This window comes from Haliotis cracherodii, unplaced genomic scaffold, assembly GCF_022045235.1.
Source record: "Haliotis cracherodii isolate W230 unplaced genomic scaffold, xgHalCrac1.p SCAF_8, whole genome shotgun sequence".
Lineage (NCBI taxonomy): Eukaryota > Metazoa > Mollusca > Gastropoda > Lepetellida > Haliotidae > Haliotis > Haliotis cracherodii.
The window spans coordinates 39,759,207-39,785,387 of record NW_027266341.1 but is presented as its reverse complement, the minus strand read 5'-3'; the positions used below and the strand labels follow the sequence as shown (position 1 = coordinate 39,785,387).

The 26,181-nt window shown below is 42.4% G+C and overlaps 2 protein-coding genes across 6 annotated transcripts in view; one reads left to right on the top strand and one right to left on the bottom strand.

Moving 5' to 3' along the window:
• LOC139449841 (cytokine-like nuclear factor N-PAC) overlaps positions 1-26,181 on the bottom strand; it is an 88,800-nt gene that overhangs the window by 20,032 nt on the left and 42,587 nt on the right. The window lies entirely within an intron of this gene.
• On the top strand, positions 594-22,346 carry LOC139449815 (leucine-rich repeat and immunoglobulin-like domain-containing nogo receptor-interacting protein 2). Its single transcript, XM_071231354.1, has 2 exons — positions 594-753; positions 17,282-22,346. The coding sequence occupies exon 2, from the start codon at positions 17,377-17,379 to the stop codon at positions 19,948-19,950; it is 2,574 nt and encodes an 857-aa protein (XP_071087455.1). The 5' UTR covers positions 594-753; positions 17,282-17,376; the 3' UTR covers positions 19,951-22,346.

The window sequence follows — 26,181 nt, the reverse complement described above, 5'->3', positions numbered from 1 at the left end:
CACTAACCCAATGATAACAAATTATTCAATCAAATCTTTCTGCTATAGTTGCAACAGTGAATCCCCATCAGCAGTTGCAAGCATCACTGATGAGTTTTCAATGTGCCATATTTGCATAAATGAGAGTAAAACAGTTTTGTATCAATGTCCCGGTGTTACCTGTGTTCAGGTGATGGAAGTAGTTGCTATGTAACTGTGCCATCATAAACCAGTTGCATCTCTATTTAGGAATTATGCTCAGTTTCATGAATTGATCACTAAATAACAATGAGAAACCATACACAAAAGACCAACATTTATTCCAAATGAATCATACCTACCAACAGTTATTCTGGAAATGTTTTTAAGATTTATCACAACAGTGTCATGCTGAAAAATGTCTTCCCCTTGCTTTTATTCATAACAAATGTTCCTACTTTGACTGAGAACAATAAACCTAGAAACCTAGTTAACAGGATGTATTCATTTCACCTCACAGCATAACAGGGAGAGCAGTGATAATGGACTAGCCTTTCTCTCTTACTGCATCCAGACTGAGCTTGCAAGCTGCCACCCCCACAAAAGCAGTGGAGATGCCCAAGCAAGCACACTACCAGAATCAATAGGTTTGAGCAGCCAGGAGCATCAGAGCCTGTACTTGCTCATTCGTTCTCTCCTTTCACATGCACAGCCACAATTAAAATTTGGACGGAATTTTTTATGTTGTGTGAAATGAAGACAATGTGGGCCACCGGGGTTCTCCACAGCTTGTGGGTAAGTGATGGGGGGGTGTCAGTTGGGCTCTTACTTTGTGATCTGTCTGTGACCAGCAGGCAGCTCACGCTGTTGTGTGTTCTGGCTACTCTGCAGCTGAACATTTCTGAATCCTGTCTTAGTGCTAACCTCTATACATCCATGCTTTAGTTGTTATGAGTCATAGTCTTCTGAGATGCAGGCACCAACTGACTTACAGTGTGTGAGGAAGGCTGGATCACTGTCAGGACACAAGCAACACCAAGGCAACCCTTTATGTGTCAGACTTGTTTCTAGCAAAATTGGACTAACTATTCAGGTACTCTGTTATAACTCTAGTGTCAAAAGTGATCAGTTTCAGAAGTATAACTCCATACATCATCCAGCTTCAGGCTGTTTCCCTAAGGTTATCCTTGCAGACTAAATCATTACCTGGTATATTTTGCAAGACCCGTCACATTGGATACTGATATATCTTCAATGTGATACACAACTATAACTTGCCACATAAAACCACATCCGTACAAGATCTTAACACCGTTTCATGTTACAAGTCTTAACACTGCTTAAAATAGAAGAACCCTCCCGCTAACATGCACCCTAGAAGCGTGACCCCAGTCAGGAAAGGAAGGGTCAGGTCACACAACCTTGTTTATATCAGTAAACCTAGAGACTTCCTCAAAGGCCAAGTTCAACACACCACTCACATCTGGTATCAAATACATGCTTGGGGAGACTGATACTCACCCCAAGTCTGCAGCGAATGTCAGTACAAATGCAACTTGGATGTCGTTATAACCATCGATGTAACACCTATTGCTTTGTAGATGTGACTTGTATTTCCCTAATAACAAGGCCAAAAACATGGACCTAAGGGGTTTTAATGTTTACCTTTAGAAAAAATTAATTTTAATTCCTAGATTTGGAATGTCATCATCGTTACTATGGTAATTCTGCAAACAGTTGTTAGTCTATGTTGTGCAGTATAAAACAGCTGGTCGAAATTGAAAATGATCCCACAACACCAGGTCATTTCAGGCCAATTTCATGATCTAAACAAGGGTTTTCAGGACATCCTTCTTTGTATCATCTAACCTTCAAATCAAGTGTCAGCAGGCATATCTAATTTTGTCTTACAATTCTGTCTCATAATTCTGTTGACACTTCTGGAGCATCTGACAAGGACTGACAATACATATTTTACCTGGCACGTGACTACACTTGGAGTGACCTCTAATATAGCTGTCAACTTGAAATGAGCAGCTTCTTGAGGCCCACAGGCACTCGTGACTTTCACTGTGACTTTGACACAGACTACTTTGCTTGCTGATCAACAAAATTAACCCTTTTATCATCACTTCAAAAGCAACTTCTTCCACTGTTTGAGCTTCTTGGTCCCATAGCCCATTGTCTGTCTGATGTGATGGGACGTCATATCCCAACTGTAGCATCAGCAGACTGGTATGAAGCAGTGAACCCAGGTCCCGCACCACAGTACCCCATTGTCTGATGGAACTGACGTCATATCCCAACTGTAGCATCAGCAGACTGGTGTGAAGCAGTGACCACTGGTCCCGCACCACAGTACCCCATTGTCTGATGGAACTGACGTCATATCCCAACTGTAGCATCAGCAGACTGGTATGAAGCAGTGAACCCAGGTCCCGCACCACAGTACCCCATTGTCTGATGGAACTGACGTCATATCCCAACTGTAGCATCAGCAGACTGGTATGAAGCAGTGAACCCAGGTCCCGCACCACAGTACCCCATTGTCTGATGGGATGTGACGTCATATCCCAACTGTAGCATCAGCAGTCTGGTGTGAAGCAGTGACCACTGGTCCCGCACCACAGTACCCCATTGTCTGATGGAACTGACGTCATATCCCAACTGTAGCATCAGCAGACTGGTATGAAGCAGTGAACCCAGGTCCCGCACCACAGTACCCCATTGTCTGATGGGATGTGATGTCATATCCCAACTGTAGCATCAGCAGTCTGGTATGAAGCAGTGACCCCTGCAGGATGGAACAAACCGCCACCCCCCACCCCCCGTTATAATTCTCGGTTTACCATCAAAATGTACCCCGGGTACAAGTTTATATGACAAGTTATTATTCACAGATTTCCGTTTGTTTTTATGGCATGCTGATGAACTTTAATAATGCAATGCAATGGCATCACAATATAGATTGCACAACGCAAAGGCTTGCAGCTAGCTCTTGTCTTCAGGTTGTTGATTTGTTCCACAGATGTGTCGTCAGTATACTGAACTAGATTTCAGTTAATGTAATAATATCGAGGCCCCTATGTCGGAGGTGTGGCTTTAGTAACAGTGTCTGAACACAGGCCTGGTTATAATGTCAGTGTCAGGCTGACAGGACTGGCCCCTGTGATCTGATTCGTAACTTGACATTGTGACTAAACACAGCATATTAACAACCATACCCTTACACACAACACAGCATATTAACAACCATCCCCTTACACACAACACAGCATATTAACAACCATCCCCTTACACACAACACAGCATATCAACAACCATCCTCTTACACACAACACAGCATATTAACAACCATCCTCTTACACACAACACAGCATATTAACAACCATCCCCTTACACACAACACAGCATATCAACAACCAGTTTCCTGCACAAATCATACAACAATCAGTTTCCTGCACACATCACACAACACCCAGTTTCCTGCACACATCACACAACACCCAGTTTCCTGCACACATCACACAACACCCAATTTCCAACACACATCACAAAACACCCAGTTTCCTACAAACATCACACATCACACAACACCAAGTGTCCTGCACACATCACACAACACCCAGTTTCCTGCACACATCACACAACACCCAGTTTCCTGCACACATCACTCAACACCCAGTTTCCAGCACACATCACCCAGTTTCCTGCACACATCACACAACACCCAGTTTCCTGCACACATCACTCAACACCCAGTTTCCAGCACACATCACCCAGTTTCCTGCACACATCACACAACACCCAGTTTCCTGCACACATCACTCAACACCCAGTTTCCAGCACACATCACCCAGTTTCCTGCACACATCACACAACACCCAGTTTCCTGCACACATCACTCAACACCCAGTTTCCAGCACACAACACCCAGTTTCCTGCACACATCACACAAGACCCAGTTTCCTGCACACATCACTCAACACCCAGTTTCCAGCACACATCACCCAGTTTCCTGCACACATCACACATCACCCAGTTTCCTGCACACATCACACAACACCCAGTTTCCAACACACATCACACAACACCCAGTTTGACCTGGCGACTGTTGTCAGATGATAAGCCTGACATATAGACTGATAGTGTCTAGTGTTGTATCTGTTGTGTGCCAGTGAGTACCTTGAAGGCTGTCCATCATATCTACACAACCCTCGACATGAACAAGTATGTTACACTACAGCAGCTATATGTGACATTAATCAAAGTTAGTAATTGTTCATGCCCTCCATCGTGTGGATTCTTCCAGTGTGTCCAGTGACCTTCAAATAGGCTGAGTTAGAGGGTGCAATGTAGTGAAGGGAAAATGGGGCAAACTGTTTCACATCATTGATGCAAACGGTTTGACATTTGATATTTCAGTTGTAGCAAAAAAATAACATAAAAAACCACAAGTGACCGAGTAACGTGGCCTCAGATCCTGTTGGTAATTTGATGTAATTACCATATGTTATGAACAAGGTTAATTACCATATACATGTCAACTGTGGGTAACTAATGATATTCACATTTCAACACCCTTCTCAGATTCTACTGCTCCAACATCTACTTCATTTAGGAGATAAACCTACTGTGTTTTCAATGTAGAGCTAGGTTACCTATCGATTTAACCGCGCCAAATTGAATTTGTTAAATTTAGCGCAGTTAAATCTAAGCAAACTAAACAAACTTAGCAAGCTTTGCAAGGCTTTCGCTCTACATCGCATGTCACTGTTATGACGTCATATCGGTCATTGTGCCGCAAAAGATATGACATCACAGTCGTATATAGAAAAGTGCCAAAATTCCAATCTCTCTGTTGTCTCCAAAATGTAAATACATTCCCTTTGTAGATTTCGGTCGTGTTTTTTGCTTGAAATGTATTGCCACACATCCTTCGAATATTTTAGTAACTGCATCTGTGCATTTTGTAACCTGTAATTGTAGATACAATTATTAAAATATGCCTCCAAAGTAGTATATGTGTATGACAATGACTGAAAATAGTACTATTCTATGAATATTAGCTTCTGCAGTGATGCGGCCGTCAAACCAGCTGTTTCAATCAGAGGGGGTTAATTTTGATTTAACAGCCTCTGATTGACCAATCAGAATCGAGTAAATTTCAAATTCATGGTAGAATATATCTTATATCAAGAGTAGGATGCACACAAACATTTCTTTCTTTCTATTTTTGAGTCAACAGGACAAATATATCAGTATTTGTAACACTTGACAAACTGGTAGGGCATTGTTCTCCAAGCTCCCTATCACCTACAGCTGGCGTTATCAACATAACAGTTATTCCATGCGATTGCTCCTAGCAATGTCCTAGCACCAGGAGTGCCCGCCCTTGTGGCAGACAGTCTATAGCTATCCAGACTATTTCTGTCTGCCACATACAGAAGTGGTCCTGACGTCACCACATAACAGGCAGTGTAGAACATCCTCAGTAGGACTGTATTTCCTGCAGATGTCTGTCAGCTTGTTGTGTGGACTAGTCTTAATTCAGCACTACAATTCCCTGTCATGCTATGATCACTGAGACTTCAACACCCATAAATCAACAGCATCCCCCATAAATCAACAGCATCCCCCACAAACCAGTACTGCATCCCAACACATCAGTACTGCATCCCCCACACACCAGTAATGCATCAGTACTGCATCCCCCACACACCAGTAATGCATCAGTACTGCATCCCCCACACATCAGTGCCGCATACCCCACACACCAGTACTGCATCCCCCACACATCAGTGCCGCATACCCCACACACCAGTACTGCATCCCCCACACATCAGTACTGCATCCCCCACACACCAGTAATGCATCAGTACTGCATCCCCCACACACGAGTACTGCATCCCCCACACATCAGTGCCGCATACCCCACACACCAGTACTGCATCCCCCACACATCAGTGCCGCATACCCCACACACCAGTACTGCATCCCCCACACATCAGTACTGCATCCCCCACACACCAGTAATGCATCAGTACTGCATCCCCCACACACGAGTACTGCATCCCCCACACATCAGTGCCGCATACCCCACACACCAGTACTGCATCCCCCACACATCAGTACTGCATCCCCCACACATCAGTACTGCATCCCCCACACACCAATACTGCATCCCCCACACACCAGTAATGCATCAGTACTGCATCCCCCACACACCAGTAATGCATCCCCACACATCAGTACTGCATCCCCACACATCAGTACTGCATCCCCCACACACCAATACTGCATCCCCCACACACCAGTAATGCATCAGTACTGCATCCCCCACACACCAGTAATGCATCAGTACTGCATCCCCCACACACGAGTACTGCATCCCCCACACATCAGTGCCGCATACCCCACACACCAGTACTGCATCCCCCACACATCAGTGCCGCATACCCCACACACCAGTACTGCATCCCCCACACATCAGTACTGCATCCCCCACACACCAGTAATGCATCAGTACTGCATCCCCCACACACGAGTACTGCATCCCCCACACATCAGTGCCGCATACCCCACACACCAGTACTGCATCCCCCACACATCAGTACTGCATCCCCCACACATCAGTACTGCATCCCCCACACATCAGTACTGCATCCCCCACACACCAATACTGCATCCCCCACACACCAGTAATGCATCAGTACTGCATCCCCCACACACCAGTAATGCATCCCCACACATCAGTACTGCATCCCCACACATCAGTACTGCATCCCCACACATCAGTACTGCATCCCCCACACATCAGTACCGCATACCCCACACATCAGCACCGCATACTCCACACACCAGTAATGCATCCCCACACATCAGTACTGCATCCCCCACACACCAGTACTGCATCCCCCACACACCAGTAATGCATCCCCACACACCAGTAATGCATCAGTACCGCATCCCCCACACATCAGTACCGCATCCCCCACACATCAGTACCGCATCCCCCACACATCAGTAATGCATCAGTACCGCATCCCCCACACATCAGTACTGCATCCCCCACACATCTGTACTGCATCAGTACTGCATCCCCCACACACCAGTACTGCATCCCCCACACATCAGTACTGCATCCCCCACACACCAGTAATGCATCAGTACTGCATCCCCCACAAACCAGTACTGCATCCCCACACATCAGTACTGCAGCCCCCATACATCTGTACTGCATCAGTACTGCATCCCCAAAACACCAGTACTGCATCCCCCACACACCAGTAATGTATCAGTACTGCATCCCCCACACACCAGTACTGCATCCCCCACACATCAGTACTGCATCCCCCACACACCAGTAATGCATCAGTACTGCATCCCCCACAAACCAGTACTGCATCCCCACACATCAGTACTGCAGCCCCCACACATCTGTACTGCATCAGTACTGCATCCCCAAAACACCAGTAATGCATCAGTACTGCATCCCCCACAAACCAGTACTGCATCCCCACACATCAGTACTGCAGCCCCCACACATCTGTACTGCATCAGTACTGCATCCCCAAAACACCAGTACTGCATCCCCCACACACCAGGTCTGCATCCCCCACTGCATCCCCACTTCACAACACATAAGTAACCCTATACACATCCCCCTGACATATTGAACCAACAGGTCATCTCCAGTTCTACCATGTACACAGCTGTGAGTGACACCACCACCAGCAGATGGTAGTAATTAGGTTTTGCACTCTATCCACCATAATCTCCTCGTAATGCTATTTCATGCAATCAATAATTCTTCAGTACTCACTTTAACATAGCAATTACAAGTTTCTCTTCTAAACCATAATGTTTAATATACTCTTCAGTCTGATGGGCATCATTTTTATATCCAGGTATAAGAATTGAGACCTTCTTGAAGAAAAACCTGCATGCTGCCACATCTTTCATGTATTCATGGTGATCAATGTACACCCTAGTGGGTCACATCTCCATGTCCATCCTCCCAAGCCCTCCCCTACCTGGGCCTCCCCTCCCTAGACCCCAGCCCTCCCCTACCTGGGCCTCCCTCCACCCCCCCCCCCCCCCCCCCCCCCCCCCTTCCCTTGGCTGTTGTCCAGTATCAATATCCAGCCTCCCAAACTCCCCGACTGGCAGCAGTGTGTGTAAAATACCTTCACTAATCAGACACAACCGGAAATTACTGCATACACTAAGCGCACTCTCCATGTAGCTTCATGCTGCCTAACAACTCATGTTCCGACCATGGGGAGGAGGCACCTGTGGGGGGCACACAAATAGCATTACTACTCACAGTAATTACCTTACCTTTCTCATCAGCTTGCTTTAGTGTGTAACTGGCATGAAATCAATAATGACTTATCCCTCGCAAACAACAATACTCATCATGAATATCATACGCTTCATGAGCAAGACCTACAGTAGTTTTGTCCTCATGAGGTGAGTTGAGGTGAGGTGTGTGTCTGTGTGGCTTATTGTACTAGTCCGGACTGATGCTGATTTATAGTGCTAGCACATTGAGATACCATGCCGCAGTTTAAAATGGACACCCCACTCAGACGCACTGACTCCGAGCCAACACGTCCTTGATTTAGCCCCTTAATGCTAATGCCAGACTGAGTAACAACAAGTACCATCTTTTAACTTCTTTTTGGGAACGAACCCTGAGCGGACGCTTTACCATTCCTCATTAGGGCGAAAGGTGCAACCATATAATGCAAACCTGTTAGGACAAGGAGTCGCTTAAAAGCTGAGAGATGGCCTGTCTAGGTGGACACCATCAAATACAGTTCGTGGCCTACACATGCTACAGATGTGGCGGACATCTGACTATCATTTACAATTTGTAAGAGGACTTACACACAGATCCTACCTAATGGTCAATACTTCCCGGTGCTTATGGACTTTGTACATAATCATCATGGTATAATGATGGAATCAATCATCATGGTCTAATGGTGGAATCAATCATCATGATCTAATGGTGGAATCAATCATCATGGTCTAATGGTGGAATCAATCATCATGGTCTAATGGTAAAGTCAATCACCATGGTCTAATGGTGGAATTAATCATCATGGTCTAAGGGTGGAATCAATTATGGTCTAATGGTGGAATTAATCATCAGTCTAATCTTGGGTTGTATCAATCATCATGGTCTAATGGTGGAATCATTCATCATGGTCTAATGGTGGAATCATTCATCATGGTCTAATGTTGAAATCAATCATGGTCTAATGGTGGAATTAATCATCAGTCTAATCTTGGGTTGTATCAATCATCATTCTCTAAAGGTGGAATTAATCATCAGTCTAATCTTGGGTTGTATCAATCATCAGTCTAATCTTGGGTTGTATCAATCATCAGTCTAATCTAGGGTTGTATCAATCATCAGTCTAATCTTGGGTTGTATCAATCATCAGTCTAATCTTGGGTTGTATTAATCATCATGGTCTAATGGTGGAATCAATCATCATGGTCTAATGGTGGAATCAATCATCATGATCTAATGGTGGAATCAATCATGATGGTCTAATGGTGGAATCAATCATGGTCTAATGGTGGAATTAATCATCAGTCTAATCTTGGGTTGTCTTAATCATCAGTCTAATCTTGTGTTGTATCAATCATCAGTCTAATCTTGTGTTGTATCAATCATCAGTCTAATCTTGGGTTGTATCAATCATCAGTCTTATCTTGGGTTGTATTAATCATCAGTCTAATCTTGGGTTGTATTAATCATCATGCTGTAATGGTGGAATCAATCATCATGGTCTCATGGTGGAATCAATCATCATGGTATCATGGTGGAATCAATCATCATGGTCTAATGGTGGAATCAATCATGGTCTAATGGTGGAATTAATCATCAGTCTAATCTTGGGTTGTATCAATCATCATGGTCTAATGGTGGAATCAATCATCATGGTCTAATGGTGGAATCATTCATCATGGTCTAATGGTGGAATCAATCATGGTCTAATGGTGGAATTAATCATCAGTCTAATCTTGTGTTGTATTAATCATCAGTCTAATCTTGGGTTGTATCAATCATCAGTCTAATCTTGGTTTGTATCAATCATCAGTCTTATCTTGGGTTGTATTAATCATCAGTCTAATCTTGGGTTGTATTAATCATCATGCTCTAATGGTGGAATCAATCATCATGGTCTCATGGTGGAATCAAACATCATGGTCTAATGGTGGAATTAATCATCAGTCTAATCTTGGGTGGTATCAATCATCAGTCTAATCTTGGGTTGTATTAATCATCAGTATAATCTTGGGTTGTATTAATCATCATGGTCTAATGGTGGAATCAATCATCATGGTCTAATGGTGGAATCAATCATCATGGTCTAATGGTGGAATTAATCATCAGTCTAATCTTGGGTTGTATCAATCATCAGTCTAATCTTGGGTTGTATCAATCATCAGTCTAATCTTGGGTTGTATCAATCATCAGTCTAATCTTGGGTTTTATTAATCATCATGGTTGTTGTTGTTGGTTTGTTGTTTAACGCCGCACTCAGCAATATTCCAGCTATAAGATGGCGGTCTGTAAATAATCAAGTCTGGACCATCATGGTCTAATGGTGGAATCAATCATCAGTCTAATCTTGGGTTGTATTAACTATCCGATTTCTAAATAAACTGATTTTCTTATCAGCAACACTGTCAAAGATAAGTTTCAGCTGAAGGGTGGGTCGTTAGCACATTAAGATTCAGGTAATCAGGACATGCTCTAGATAGGAGCCAATTGTGTTGTGGGTATTCAACATCAATATTAACACTTTCACATGATTCCATACACAGGCTAAGCTTTTTCCTTTCTCACTGCACAAACGGACATGAAATGTCACAAGGAAATTGAAATATCTCCATGATATTAATATTTCTCCTTGAAAGAATCACCATCAAATACATTTTGTTTGTGTAGTTATGTAGCAAACAATCATTTGACCCCTGATAAAGATGTGTCACAGATAGCACGAGGAGCTATTAATGAGGCCAGATAGGACAGCATCAGTGACAACATAACGGGGCCTCTCTCTGCCTCTCTCAGCATCGTACAGTCACACATGAGGACCCCGTGTGGAGACAGCTCTCTCTTGCCAGGTAATGCATTGTATGCTCACAGTGAACAAAGAGGGTAAATAGAGGTGATGGACACATTGACTATGTGTAGACAGAATATATCCAAGACACAACACTACTTTAGCTGATTGATCTGACAACAAGCTGTACCAGAATTCAGGACCATTCATCAAATGTAGTGGAAGTAAAGTTTAACTTATTCAATTTTGACCATAATGCTTAGTTTAAGCTGACTTTCAGTGACTACTGCTGCTGTGAATAGGTCTACTAAACTGTACTACATCTGGCTTTCATCGATAGCTGCATGATAGCCCAGTTCAATAAGTGCCATTAACAGCCTAGGTCTGATCAATGGCAGGAGGCAGGTGTGTGAGCAGCTACTGGGGCATGGCTATATCATTGTCTGGGTGTGGTAGCTTCTGTGTAGCCAGCAGTGTGAGCGACTGCTTGTAAATGTGCTGATCATGTTACTGTACACTCCTCCATCCACAGGCTACCCCTCACTTCTCAAACATCTGAATGTGTAGCAAACCAAAAGATGGTGCTGTGGTTTCATTCAGTACATTTCAAAGATACACACAAGTTTGAAATTATCAGACATGTATTAATAGCTGACTAACAGCCCTTTTTCTTTATTTCACTTGCACTTTTGGACTTCTGACATGTCCAAGTACACACGTCTGTCATTTAGAATAAATTTTCAAGTTCAACAGATGCCAGTGTTGAACCAAAAAAAATTCTCACTGTTATGGACAAACATGATAACTTTCATGCCAAGTTCTAAAAGTTTGTCTCGCTTCCTAAATTATGCTTATGATGTGTGCCAAGAAAGGGCCTTAATCATACTATGTCCTTTGAACTGATGGGTTACCTTGCTATTAGCCATACAATAATAGTGATACTGATGTATACACATAACCTTGTGATAAAAAGGCAGCAGCTCATTGGAGTATATGGATGTTTTTAATGTGTGTGCCCTCATACCACAGTACTGTGATTGTTGAGCCCTGCTGCCATCTCCCTCCTGGTGGGGATGTTATTTCTGCTCACTACTGGGGAGGCAAAGCTTCATCCCTGCTGCCACACTAAACACCAGGCTGTAAGTTGGGTGTCACAGCATATGGTATCGATGCCTGTCCCACTCCATCGGAAACCTCTTTTCTTTATTGCCTCACTTCATTTGACTACATATTCACACTGACCTAAATATAACGTTTTTATGTGGAATCATGTGCTATATAAGTGTACTGTTGGGTAGCCTAGTAGTTAAAGTGTTCGCTCGTCATGCCGAAGACCCAGGTTCGGTTCCCGACATGGGTACAATGTGTGAAGTCCATTTCTAGTGTCCCCTGCTATATATTGCTGGAATATCGCTAAAAGCGGCGTAAAGTCATACTCACTCACTATTATTATTATCAGTAGTAGTAGTAGTAGTAGTAGTAGTAGTAGAACCAATTGTCAATCATGACATGAGGGAGAGTGTTACAAATCCTGATCAAGGTTTCCCTGCAGATTCCAGTTAAACAACTCCTACACAACACTTCTCTGCAATCCAGTTCCTGCTGGATATATTTACAGAGTGAGCAAGTCGCAACATTTTGCACAAGGCTTAACTGCATGTGCAGACACTCTATAACAAACAACACAGCTATGCTAATGTTATACTTCCATGGCTGCATTTGTTTTGTGTTGCTACACCAAGCATGTCTCTCATACAGATTATCAGGGATAGACACGGCCACTCGTCTGTTAGTCCAGGACTAGTGAAATTTGAGAGGAACAATTTTACATGAACCACCAGTCTGAAATGACCTGAGGAGGAGTTGGATTTGACAAGCAGTGTCTACCCCTAATTATGGCCCAATCTTCCAACCAGCTGCATTCCTTAAAACTAACTACCGCTAATTAGCTCTCACATCTCAGTCAAAGCTGATAGTGGTTTATTTTGACATTACTACAAATATAGCAACAGTAACCTTAGCGTATTGGAGATATGTCTGCTGTGTCCCAGCTGGTGTGAACCAAGTGTTATGTCTGAAGCGTCTACATCCTAAATCTCCCAAGCTAATCACCATAAAAGTGGGGGAGCTACTTTCCCTGCCATATAATGCTATATGAATGAAATACGACATACAACCCCTGAGCAAGAGAGTAAGTTCTGCTGTACATAACATACATGATAGGCTCTGGATTGGGATACTACTTCAGATATACTTTCAGGTTTGTTTTTATTGATGTGAGAAAAGAAATGTTATTGTGTCCAGGCTCTTCTGTCCTCAACCCATATCTGTGCCCTGTTGGGTCCAGGCTCTTCTGTCCTCCACACATATCTGTGCCCTGTTGGGTCCAGGCTCTTCTGTCCTCAACCCATATCTGTGCCCTGTTGGGTCCAGGCTCTTCTGTCCTCCACACATATCTGTGCCCTGTTGTGTCCAGGCTCTTCTGTCCTCAACCCATATCTGTGCCCTGTTGGGTCCAGGCTCTTCTGTCCTCCTCACATATCTGTGCCCTGTTGGGTCCAGGCTTTTCTGTCCTCCTCACATATCTGTGCCCTGTTGTGTCCAGGCTCTTCTGTCCTCCACCCATATCTGTGCCCTGTTGTGTCCAGGCTCTTCTGTCCTCTTCACATATCTGTGCCCTGTTGTGTCCAGGCTCTTCTGTCCTCCACCCATATCTGTGCCCTGTTGTGTCCAGGCTTTTCTGTCCTCCACCCATATCTGTGCCCTGTTGTGTCCAGGCTCTTCTGTCCTCCACCCATATCTGTGCCCTGTTGTGTCCAGGCTCTTCTGTCCTTCACCCATATCTGTGCCCTGTTGTGTCCAGGCTCTTCTGTCCTCCACCCATTGTTTTACCTTCTTATGCTTTGGTTCTTCTGTCCTCCACCACAGCTCTTCTGATTCCCAGTACCCAGTCAATGTAGTAGGCAATATCCCCTCAACATGACATGTCCTCGTTCACTACCACACTGAATAATTACTTCCCCATCATTCAATATTCGCCACTTTCACTATCAGAAGGAAGAATTAGATGTGCTTGAGGATCTGTTTCAGTTTTACAGTACCAGAGAGTAATGTCACTGTGAAGATCAATAATTTGCATTAGACATGCTTCTGCACAGTGAAATTCTGTACTTAATTCATGCCTGTTTATATCAAATATGAAGCGAGGAACACCATTTCATAAACAATCAGCCATCTCTTATCTGTGATATCATTCTCTTTCACCCAATCTCAACAGGCCACAGCTCATAGGTCAACTGAGATTACACATGCTCTAAGTAGGATCAATCTTAAATATTGTCCTTCAACTGTCAGTTTATTAGTATCTAACAGACTTTACCACAGCCAGCTGGTTTTGGGACAAATAAACATGATATATTTCAAAATTTTCAGTGTAATATTTTTAAAAAGTATGAATACTTGACTCCGTTCTAAAAGGCAAATGCAGTAGAATAATTAGGATAGTTATTTGTTCTATCGACTGTATTCCACTTGTGTAACATATATGGAGAAAAGTGTGGCGGTAATAGATTCTCTATGAGAAATCTCAGAAAGTGTCACTTGATAACCAATGTTAAATCTGAGGTCACATGTATACTAACCATACTATTGTGTGGGAGGGTGACTCTATACACCCACAAGTTCAACCTACATAACACTGGGAAATAGCTAGAACATATATTCTACTCCTCATACTTCAGTTGTTTGTTGAAAAGGTAGTAATGTATCTAAGAGGCTCCCTACTATTAGAAATGACTCCTGACGATGAGCCAACAGAAGGAACTATTACATAAGGTCTTACAGTTCTATTTTCCCTTCAGTTTAGCCATCATACAAGCCTAATACTATTTCAACTGGTGCATCATGTAATGCTTCCATGCCTCCCCGACGGAGTTGGTCCATTTAATATTATTGTGTATTAGTCTAACCTCATAATGGTGAAATAGCATTCATAAACATACAACGTTGGTAAACAATCTGAGGAAGGCTACAATTACCACCATGTTCTCCCCCTGACATAGAACATCTGCACTGAAATGTTTTATTCATCATGTGAATATTTCCTTCATTGTTCTGAGAACCCAGCCTATCTTCCCATTGCGAATCAATACACTACACAACATTGGCAGTCATGAAGGCCTTTCACCCCTGGTGTCCACTACATTCAACATCTGACCTATTTGGTAATTGCATAGACAATTAGTGTTGATTTAGTATCATTTAGCATGGAGGCAGTACTGTTCACAGCAGTAGCAACTGGCAATACTGTCAATCCCAAGTTAACAGTGACATTACTGAACTTGTAATACCCCAGCCGACCCTGCTTCCTGACCACATGCCACTGTCCCAGCCTCCGTCAAGGATAGTTACTTAAGACATAGTACGCAAATATCTTGAAAGACAGAATAGCTCAACCAATCATTGTGATAAAGGAGATTGCCTTTCAATTAAATTTCAAGTTCAGGAAATCAATACTGGTAAATGTCACATGGTTATTTAAGACCAAACTGCTTTTGCAATTTTTACTGCCTCCACAGCTGCTTGTCGCAAGATGCAACTAACGTGATTGGGTTGTAAGGCTCACTGACTTAATGCATGTTATTGTATCCAAATTGCAAAGATCTATGTTCGTGATGTCAATTACTGTATTGTCTGGTCAAGACTTGATTATTTACAGGCCGCCGTCATATAGCTGGAATCTATACTCTACCATGTCTAAATGTAATCTTTAATACACTGTAACCTGTCACAAGCTTCTCTACGTCTGAGAGATGTTTTCCCTTTTAATTGTGGTTTAGAATTCCAATACCAAGTAACACTCAATCTCATTAAAATCAGACCTTAGTTCTCACTACCGCTAAACAAAGATCTGAAGACATCCCATTAAGGGTCACGTCAGAACGACCTTTCATCCAACCAATCAGTGCGTCGCTTACCAGATTATGAAAGTGACAGTCGGAATGTGACTTCTAATCATGCAATCTCGAAAACTTTAACATGGGTTATTCCGAACGATAGTTACAGGTTTAACGACTGAATCCTTACAATCTAGACCATCTATTAGCCATTCCAGAATGTTTTTTTGTTCAGGTTTCAAATTTGTAATCAAGAATTTGTCAAAATATATTTCGAAGCGTAGTCGCCAATTTGAAATTTGTGCCGTAAAGCACGAGAAAGTTGCCTTCTGATTGGTCATTCCATTGGTCGGTCAAAGTTCGCACAAGGTCGGTCTGACGTGACCCGTAATGGGATGTCCTCAGATCTTTGTTTAGCGATAGCGAGAACTAAGATCTGGTTTTAATAAGATTGAGTAACACTGTACCTTGGTTAATTGTAAGATTCTGCAACAGTACACACATAAACTACTGCCAAGGAAATGTTTCAGGACCTGATTCTGTATGTAATAAACACAACAGCAACTGGTGCAGAGAACAATAGCTAACAGCAGCAGACACAATGTGAGCATATGGCAGTGGAGTGGGACACTGAGTGCGGTGAGCCTTCTGCCATGTGTGGTGGCAAGTGGGGAGCCCAGTTACCACTGCTTAACATGCTGAGGCAGACTTTCTTTGAGATCATGCTACATGTACAAACTGGTTCTGGAGAGACTACTCCAGTCCTTCAGCTTCATGCAACAGCACATGTATGTGCTATGTGCTAGCTGGCCTGACGACACAGACAAGTGTTCAGAGAGTTCCTATCAACTCATCAGATTCTTTTCAATCACAAAATATTTGGTATTTACTGATGCAGTACACTGTGCTTGTTGTCGGCCAAGAGCGTAGGGTTTTAGATGGTGTGAGTTGCCAGCATCCGACTTTGCAATCCATTTTATACTTAGCATTCAAATGTAATACTGACACACAAGATCAGAGATAATACTGTAGGTAGGGATTTCTGCTCCAGGTGACAACATGGCAGGTAATAAATGTATGAGCTTCACACCATAACTCAAATACTGAAATTCACTTTAATCTGTGATAATGTTCAACAGTGTATATGTCTCCATGAAAAAAGATCTATAATTGCTGGTTAATTATAAGTCAGTTCTTAAAGTGGGATGTTTCAGGTAAAACTAATTTAGAATTATTGAGTACTAAACAACCAAATATTTCCATAGCGATATACAAGATATTTGTCGTTAAGGCATTGATAGATATAATTAAATGATTGTTTGTGTCCACTTTCAGCCCCTCCAAGACAGCCAGCCCAGCCATTGATGCGTGGAGAGACAGGCATGTGAGCATGCAGCAGAAGCAGCAGTAGCAACCTCTGTGGACCAGGGATGGGGGAGGTGGAATCATGGGTGTTCAGGAGAGTCCCCATAGCACTAAGCATCCTGTGGACTGTGGTGCAGCTCTCTGCCTCATGCCCACAATACTGTGTGTGCCAAAACTCTACAAACATTATCACAAACATCACCTCGGTCGTATGTGCTCAAGGAAACCTTACCACAGTGCCAAAAGATTTGCCCCATGAAGTTACATCTCTCAACCTCAGCGGCAACAGAATTGTGTTGCTAGGAGTAAGCTCTCATGAAGAGGTCAACATGAGCTTTAACTTACTGCAGTCTTTGAATACTAGTGTCTTTGACCACCTCTACAACTTACAAACGGTTGACCTAAGTCAAAATGCAATTTCTACCATCCAGCCAAATGTCTTTGAAGCTTTAGGACTTTTGAAAGAGTTGAATCTGTCCAGCAACAATCTAACAGACTTATACAGTGATATGCTGTCAGGTTTGACCACAATGGAGAAGCTGAACTTAGGCCATAATAACATTGCCAGCATTGAGAATGACACGTTTCTGTATCTGGGACAGCTTCGAGTCCTGGATCTAAGCCACAATGACCTGTCAGAGCTACTCGCTTTCTCTTTCCTTGGCCTGCAAACTCTGGAGAAACTTAACCTTCAGCACAACAAACTTAGATATATTGAGAAGGGTACATTCTTATCTCTCAGAAGTCTTCAGGTACTAGACCTGAGCCACAACTCACTCACTACTATTGATACTCTCACATACTTCAGCATGCCAAATCTCATCTCTCTTTCTTTCGAGGGCAACAAACTTCAAGAAGTAACTCTAACTTTCACTGGTACAAATGAAAAGCTCCAGGAGCTGAGCCTAGATGATAACCAATTCCCCAACATAAGCATTCCAGTGTTCCGGGGACTTGACAAAATGGAAGAGCTCAGTCTCAGCAGAATGCCTTCACTGACCAATGTAGCCTTTGACGCTTTCCATGGTCTTCCATCACTCAAACACCTTAACCTCAGTCACAATCCTCGCCTAACATTGGTGCATTCACACCTATTTGATCAACTTCCTAAGTTGGCATCCATTGATCTCAGTCACAACAACCTATCCAGCCTATCAGTACTGACATTCCACAACAATCACAACCTGCAAACAGCAAAGCTAGATGGCAATCACTTTACATGTAACTGTGGCTTGGCCTGGTTAGCACAATATGTCACCAACCATTCTACTGTTTTCAGTAGGGACCTACACTGTCTTTCAGATGGTAAACGAATACATCTTACCAAAGCTACAACTCTCCATGAAATGTGTAAAGAAATTCCACAGATTAATACAACAGAACTGTTATACTTTGCAATTGGATCTCCTGCTCGCATCACATGTGAGTTTGAGCCAGATCCTGATAGTGTGGTGATATGGACCACGCCCCGTCACCAGATCCTAACCTACCATGCCTTCCACCCCGAGGTGATATCCCACATGCTGAGCAAGGAGGACACCCTTCTCAACAGCTCCTACCATGCCTCCCACTACTGGCACAACAGCTCCACCTACCAAGCCAGTCTCAGCAGCTACAAGGACAGGATCGTCCTGCTCAATGATGGCTCACTCTACATCGACTATGTCCTCCGCCTTGACAACGGTCCTTACAAGTGCTTAGTGATGAATGCAAACTACAATTCTTCAGATGTAATCCTGATCAGACTTGACTACAGTGTCTTATTCAATGTCAAAGTCATGAGTATTATTGTGGGTTCAGGCTGTGCTGTTTCCTTACTTCTACTAAACATCATATACTCAATCATCAGAGCAATAGCTCGACGTCTAGTCAACAAACGTCGCAGGGAAGCAATCAGAAAACTCCTTGAAAACCTTGATCTTTACAAGACAACACAATTTGCAAGACTACGTGAAAATTACAGTGGTCAGTTGAACCGCATCAGGGACCAGTATCATAATCAGTTCCACCGTCTGAGTGACAACTACAACTCCCAGCTGAAGCGGGTGAGGCGGGGCTGCACGTACCAGGTGGTCCGCATCAGGGACAACTACACCACACAGGTGGGGAGGCTGCGCAACTACAGCTCACATCAGATTGAGCAGATCCGCGAGAGGTATAACAACCAGCTGTTGAAGATGCGGGACTATGGGTCTCTGCAGATGGTCCGTCTGCATGAAAAGTACAAGCTCCAGCAGCAGCATGTCATAAAGCTCCTGGAGACCATGAACCTGGACAACTGCAAGACTGTGATAGAGACTGAGTGCTTGAGGACTGAGAGCATGATCTTTGATGTGGACATACTGAAGGATACAGAGGACAGCTCCCTCCCACCTCTCTCTGGAAGCGACTCAGAATATATCACTGCATCTAGTTCGGAAAATTCTAGTCAGGACAGTTTACGAATGTCACCATGTCTTGATGATGATGACTTTGAAAGACATTTAAATACTCAGGAATTCAACAGTCATCTACCCGATGTAGAAGAACCTCAGGTAGTTTCAGCACAGTTAAGTAGCTTACAGGACCATGACAATGTCTCTTTTGTGATAGATATGAATGTGGAAGAAGGGGACAACGTCAGGGAATCTATAGTATGAGTGTGACTAAATCCGGTATAAATGTTGCAGAGTCCAGGACCCACTGGGTCTGGTCAACAAGTGTCCACCAGTAAACAGTTCTCCAAACTGTCTGTGCTTGTTACTTCCTATACAATAACCGATCTCAGTATCTGTGGTAAAATCAGAAGTTCTCAGCCTCTGCTGGAGGAACTTGTAATTGTGTGATGAGCACCTGCAGACAGTGTGGATATGTGTTTATCGGAGGGAGCAGGACTGACTGTGGAGGGCTGAATGTATATAGTCAAGAGACATACAGATTCTAATCCAGAGACCAAAACTGTGTAATGCATGAACAGACCTCATGGCAAACACTCAGTTCACAATATTTTAAACAATGAAATATATGCAATATTCAGAACATTTGTCACTTTGGTATTTGTTTCATTACTAGTGTTTCCTTGTTTCAAGATGCTCCTATGTTTGGTGTTGTTCTTGTGCTTGTCCAACTTGCCTACTTTGATTGCCAGGCAACACACATCAGAACAAACAGCCCCACGACAAATGGAGCACAGGATCAATGTTAATCATAGGTTTATTGTACTCGTTTACTTGGCCTGTGTCTAGTTCATTGAATACCTTTTTCAAAATATTCTCCATCTAATTTATCCATATTTGTTCTGATGTAAGTGTAACATGGCACTGCCAATAAATGTACAGCGACTAAGCTAATATGGCTTCCTGTCTGCATAGTTTCATTAGGAGTTGCCAACACAGAAAGTCCTTGGAGATCAAGCACCAATATTGCTACCACTTCTCGTTACACTATTGTGTTTAGACTCTGAAGTTCACATAAGCTGACACACAGATCAATTAGTGAATGCAAAAATCCTGCGCAAGTTGTTCACATGCATGCAACCTAGAATCATGTCGAGAAGATTTCTCCCAATTTGACTGATTTAGACCTGACTTCTTCTAGGATAGCAAGAAATGGCCCACTCTTGTGAGCACTGTATTGATTGTAAGATCAATGGGCTCCGATTGATTTGGGTAGGCTTGTGGGGCTGCTGTGCTGTTGTGGAGAAGGCATAACTCCTCACACCAGAACATCAGCGAATGACACACTTACACAATAAGAGGTAGCTGTATCAATTTTGGTATTTACAGAGATCATTTCAAAAATTTCAACACAAACTGAACATTATTAAAACAATGTTAGTCAAGGTTTAAGATTATCAAAATTATTCATTCTGACAAATGCTTAAAATCGAAGATACTCATGATGTTACAGGTGAAGAGTTCATCTTAATTTTGTGAACACTATAAATTCCTTGAGACTGAGTTCAGAATCAGTCTTAAGAGTGACCTGATTTGATATGAAATCTTGAAACTCATGTAACATTTATCTTTAACTACAATGTCATTAAGTAATCACATTATGTTTTCATACATATGGCATACAGAATTCCCTGCGCCATATATTATAGTCCAGGAACACATAGCTACAGATGATTGTAAACACTCCTCATTTCCTATATACAAAGGAGTGAAGCATATACAAAATGAGTTTTGTATCACATGGAGATGTTATTTTCAAGTTTGCTCTGACTCCCTCTTGTCTTGTTGGCCTGTCAACTTCAGTATATATTCCAGTTCAACAAGTTGAAGTCGAAATTCTAGTGTGTTAAAAACCACTTCCAATACAATTTGATTCAATGTTATTTGTATTGTGAATTAATTTATTGTCCTTTGCACTTGAACAACTTTATTCACTTAATGCACCTTTTACTGATACACCTATGACCTCCCATCTACTGGTAAGTGATAAAGCTCTGGCTGTGGTAATCACATTAACATGTACAACGGTGTCCCCGGCATTCATCAAAGGTTGGCTGATTGCAACTTCCATCCGACGACATGTTTCAAGTTTGCACTAAACATCAAATTGTTAACAGCCACTGGTAACTGACGAAAGCTCTTCAGATGTATCAAATCACACTTGTTACATTTAGGCAGGACAAAAAGGGGTAACAAATTATGAAGCTGGAAATTTACTTTCTCTTGTGTGTGTAATGTGTGTTGATTTCATATTGTCTTCAGAAAGTTGTTATCCCAAACATAAGATGATAAGTAGGGTTGCCTGTAGCCTCTGACACTTTCACACATTGTATGCAAGTTCATGTTGGATAATCACAACCATTGAAATGTTGCTGTTTTTATCTTGTGTAAACTTCATGACTCTAACCCTAAGGTCCCCCTGAAAGATACCCTGAATAAATAGGATCAGTTATTATTCCATTCTTCACACATGACACTGCACTACATTGTCATTGGATATGGCATCAGTTAGGTCTTGTCCAACATGGACTTCTTTACTGGTTAGACTATAGATGTTTGAAAGTGTAAGATTTGTCATTTTATCCCAATGTTAAAGAGTATGTTACAGATATTAGTAAATATCACAAAAACGACACAAGTGTTTTGTTTTCTGTGAAGCAGAGCACACTGGGCCGAGATGGGTGAGGAACGTCGAAACAACACCCTTGGCTGGGTGAGGAACGTCTAAGCAACACCCTTGGCTGGGTGAGGAATGTCTGAACAACACACTGGGCTGAGATGGGTGAGTTACAGTTTAACGTCACATCGGCAATATTTCAGCCATATCGTGACGAAGCTGAGATGGGTGAGGAATGTCTGAACAACACCCTTGGCTGGGTGCGGAATGTCTGAACAACGCACTGGGCTGGGTGCGGAATGTCTGAACAACGCACTGGGCTGAGATGGGTGAGGAATGTGAACAACACACTGGGCTGGGTGAGGAATGTCTGAACAACACATTGGGCTGAGATGGGTTAGGAATGTCTGAACAACACACTGGGCTGGGTGAGGAATGTCTGAACAACACACTGGGCTTAGATGGGTGAAGAATGTCTGAACAACACACTGGGCTGGGTGAGGAATGTCTGAACAACACATTGGGCTGAGATGGGTTAGGAATGTCTGAACAACACACTGGGCTGGGTGAGGAATGTCTGAACAACACACTGGGCTGGGTGAGGAATGTCTGAACAACAAACTGGGCTGGGTGAGGAATGTCTGAACAACACACTGGGCACAGATGGGTGAGGAATGTCTGAACAACACACTGGGCACAGATGGGTGAGGAATGTCTGAACAACACACTGGGCTGGGTGAGGAATGTCTGAACAACACACTGGGCTGGGTGAGGAATGTCTGAACAACACACTGGGCACAGATGGGTGAGGAATGTCTGAACAACACACTGGGCTTAGATGGGTGAGGAATGTCTGAACAACACACTGGGCTGAGATTAGTGACGAACGTCTGAACAACAAAAAAGGGCTGGGTGAGGAATGTCTGAACAACACACTGGGCTGAGATGGGTGAGGAATGTCTGAACAACACACTGGGCTGGGTGAGGAATGTCTGAACAACACATTGGGCTGAGATGGGTGAGGAATGTCTGAACAACACACTGGGCTGGGTGAGGAATGTCTGAACAACACACTGGGCTGAGATGGGTGAGTTACAGTTTAACGTCACATCGGCAATATTTCAGCCATATCGTGACGAAGCTGAGATGGGTGAGGAATGTCTGAACAACACACTGGGCTGAGATTAGTGACGAACGTCTGAACAACAAAAAAGGGCTGGGTGAGGAATGTCTGAACAACACACTGGGCTGAGATGGGTGAGGAATGTCTGAACAACACACTGGGCTGGGTGAGGAATGTCTGAACAACACACTGGGCTGGGTGAGGAATGTCTGTGTATAAAGTAGACAGTACAGTAAATTGTGACACTGGTGACAAGTAAACAGTACAGTATATTGTGATGGTGTAGTATCAAGTAGACAGTACAGTATATTGTAATGGTGTAGTATCAAGTAGATAATACAGTATATTCTGATGGTGTTTTATCAAGTAGACAGTACAGTATATTGTGATGGTGTAGTATCAAGTAGACAGTACAGTATATTGTAATGGTGTAGTATCAAGTAGATAATACAGTATATTCTGATGGTGTTTTATCAAGTAGACAGTACAGTATATTGTGATGGTGTAGTATCAAGTAGACAGTACAGTATATTGTGATGGTGTAGTATCAAGTAGACAGTACAGTATATTGTGATGGTGTAGTATCAAGTAGACAGTACAGTATGTTGTGATGGTGTAGTATCAAGTAGACAGTACGGTATATTGTGATGGTGTGGTATCAAGTAGACAGTACAGTATATTGTGATGGTGTATCAAGTAGATAGTACAGCATATTGTGATGGTGTAATATCAAGTAGACATTACAGTATATTGGGATGGTGTTTTATCAAGTAGACAGTACAGTGTATTGTGATGGTGTAGTATCAAGTAGACAGTACAGTATATTGGGATGGTGTAGTATCAAGTAGACAGTACAGTATATTGGGATGGTGTGGTATCATGTAGACAGTACAGTGTATTGTGATGGTGTAGTATCAAGTAGACAGTACAGTATGTTGTGATGGTGTCGTATCAAGTAGACAGTACAGTGTATTGTGATGGTGTAGTATCAAGTAGACAGTACAGTGTATTGTGATGGTGTAGTATCAAGTAGACAGTACAGTATGTTGTGATGGTGTTTTATCAAGTAGACAGTACGGTATATTGTGATGGTGTAGTATCAAGTAGACAGTACAGTATGTTGTGATGGTGTAGTATCAAGTAGACAGTACAGTATATTGTGATGGTGTAGTATCAAGTAGACAGTACAGTATCAAGTAGATAGTACAGCATCAAGTAGACAGTACAGTATCAAGTAGACAGTACAGTATCAAGTAGACAGTGCAGTATGTTGTGATGATGTAGTATCAAGTAGATAGTACAGTATCAAGTAGACAGTACAGTATCAAGTAGATAGTACAGTATCAAGTAGACAGTACAGTATCAAGTAGATAGTACAGTATGTTGTGATGGTGTAGTATCAAGTAGATAGTACAGTATATTGTGATGGTGTAGTATCAAGTAGACAGTACAGTATCAAGTAGATAGTACAGTATCAAGTAGACAGTACAGTATCAAGTAGACAGTACAGTATCAAGTAGACAGTACAGTATGTTGTGATGATGTAGTATCAAGTAGATAGTACAGTATCAAGTAGACAGTACAGTATGTTGTGATGGTGTAGTATCAAGTAGACAGTACAGTATGTTGTGATGGTGTAGTATCAAGTAGATAGTACAGTATATTGTGATGGTGTAGTATCAAGTAGACAGTACAGTATCAAGTAGATAGTACAGTATCAAGTAGACAGTACAGTATCAAGTAGATAGTACAGTATCAAGTAGATAGTACAGTATGTTGTGATGGTGTTTTATCAAGTAGACAGTACAGTGTATTGGGATGGTGTAGTATCAAGTAGACAGTACAGTATATTGGGATGGTGTGGTATCATGTAGACAGTACAGTGTATTGTGATGGTGTAGTATCAAGTAGACAGTACAGTATGTTGTGATGGTGTCGTATCAAGTAGACAGTACAGTGTATTGTGATGGTGTAGTATCAAGTAGACAGTACAGTGTATTGTGATGGTGTAGTATCAAGTAGACAGTACAGTATGTTGTGATGGTGTTTTATCAAGTAGACAGTACAGTATGTTGTGATGGTGTAGTATCAAGTAGACAGTACAGTATGTTGTGATGGTGTAGTATCAAGTAGACAGTACAGTATATTGTGATGGTGTAGTATCAAGTAGACAGTACAGTATCAAGTAGATAGTACAGTATCAAGTAGACAGTACAGTATCAAGTAGACAGTACAGTATGTTGTGATGATGTAGTATCAAGTAGATAGTACAGTATCAAGTAGACAGTACAGTATCAAGTAGATAGTACAGTATCAAGTAGACAGTACAGTATCAAGTAGATAGTACAGTATGTTGTGATGGTGTAGTATCAAGTAGATAGTACAGTATATTGTGATGGTGTAGTATCAAGTAGACAGTACAGTATCAAGTAGATAGTACAGTATCAAGTAGACAGTACAGTATCAAGTAGACAGTACAGTATCAAGTAGACAGTACAGTATGTTGTGATGATGTAGTATCAAGTAGATAGTACAGTATCAAGTAGACAGTACAGTATGTTGTGATGGTGTAGTATCAAGTAGACAGTACAGTATGTTGTGATGGTGTAGTATCAAGTAGACAGTACAGTATATTGTGATGGTGTAGTATCAAGTAGACAGTACAGTATCAAGTAGATAGTACAGTATCAAGTAG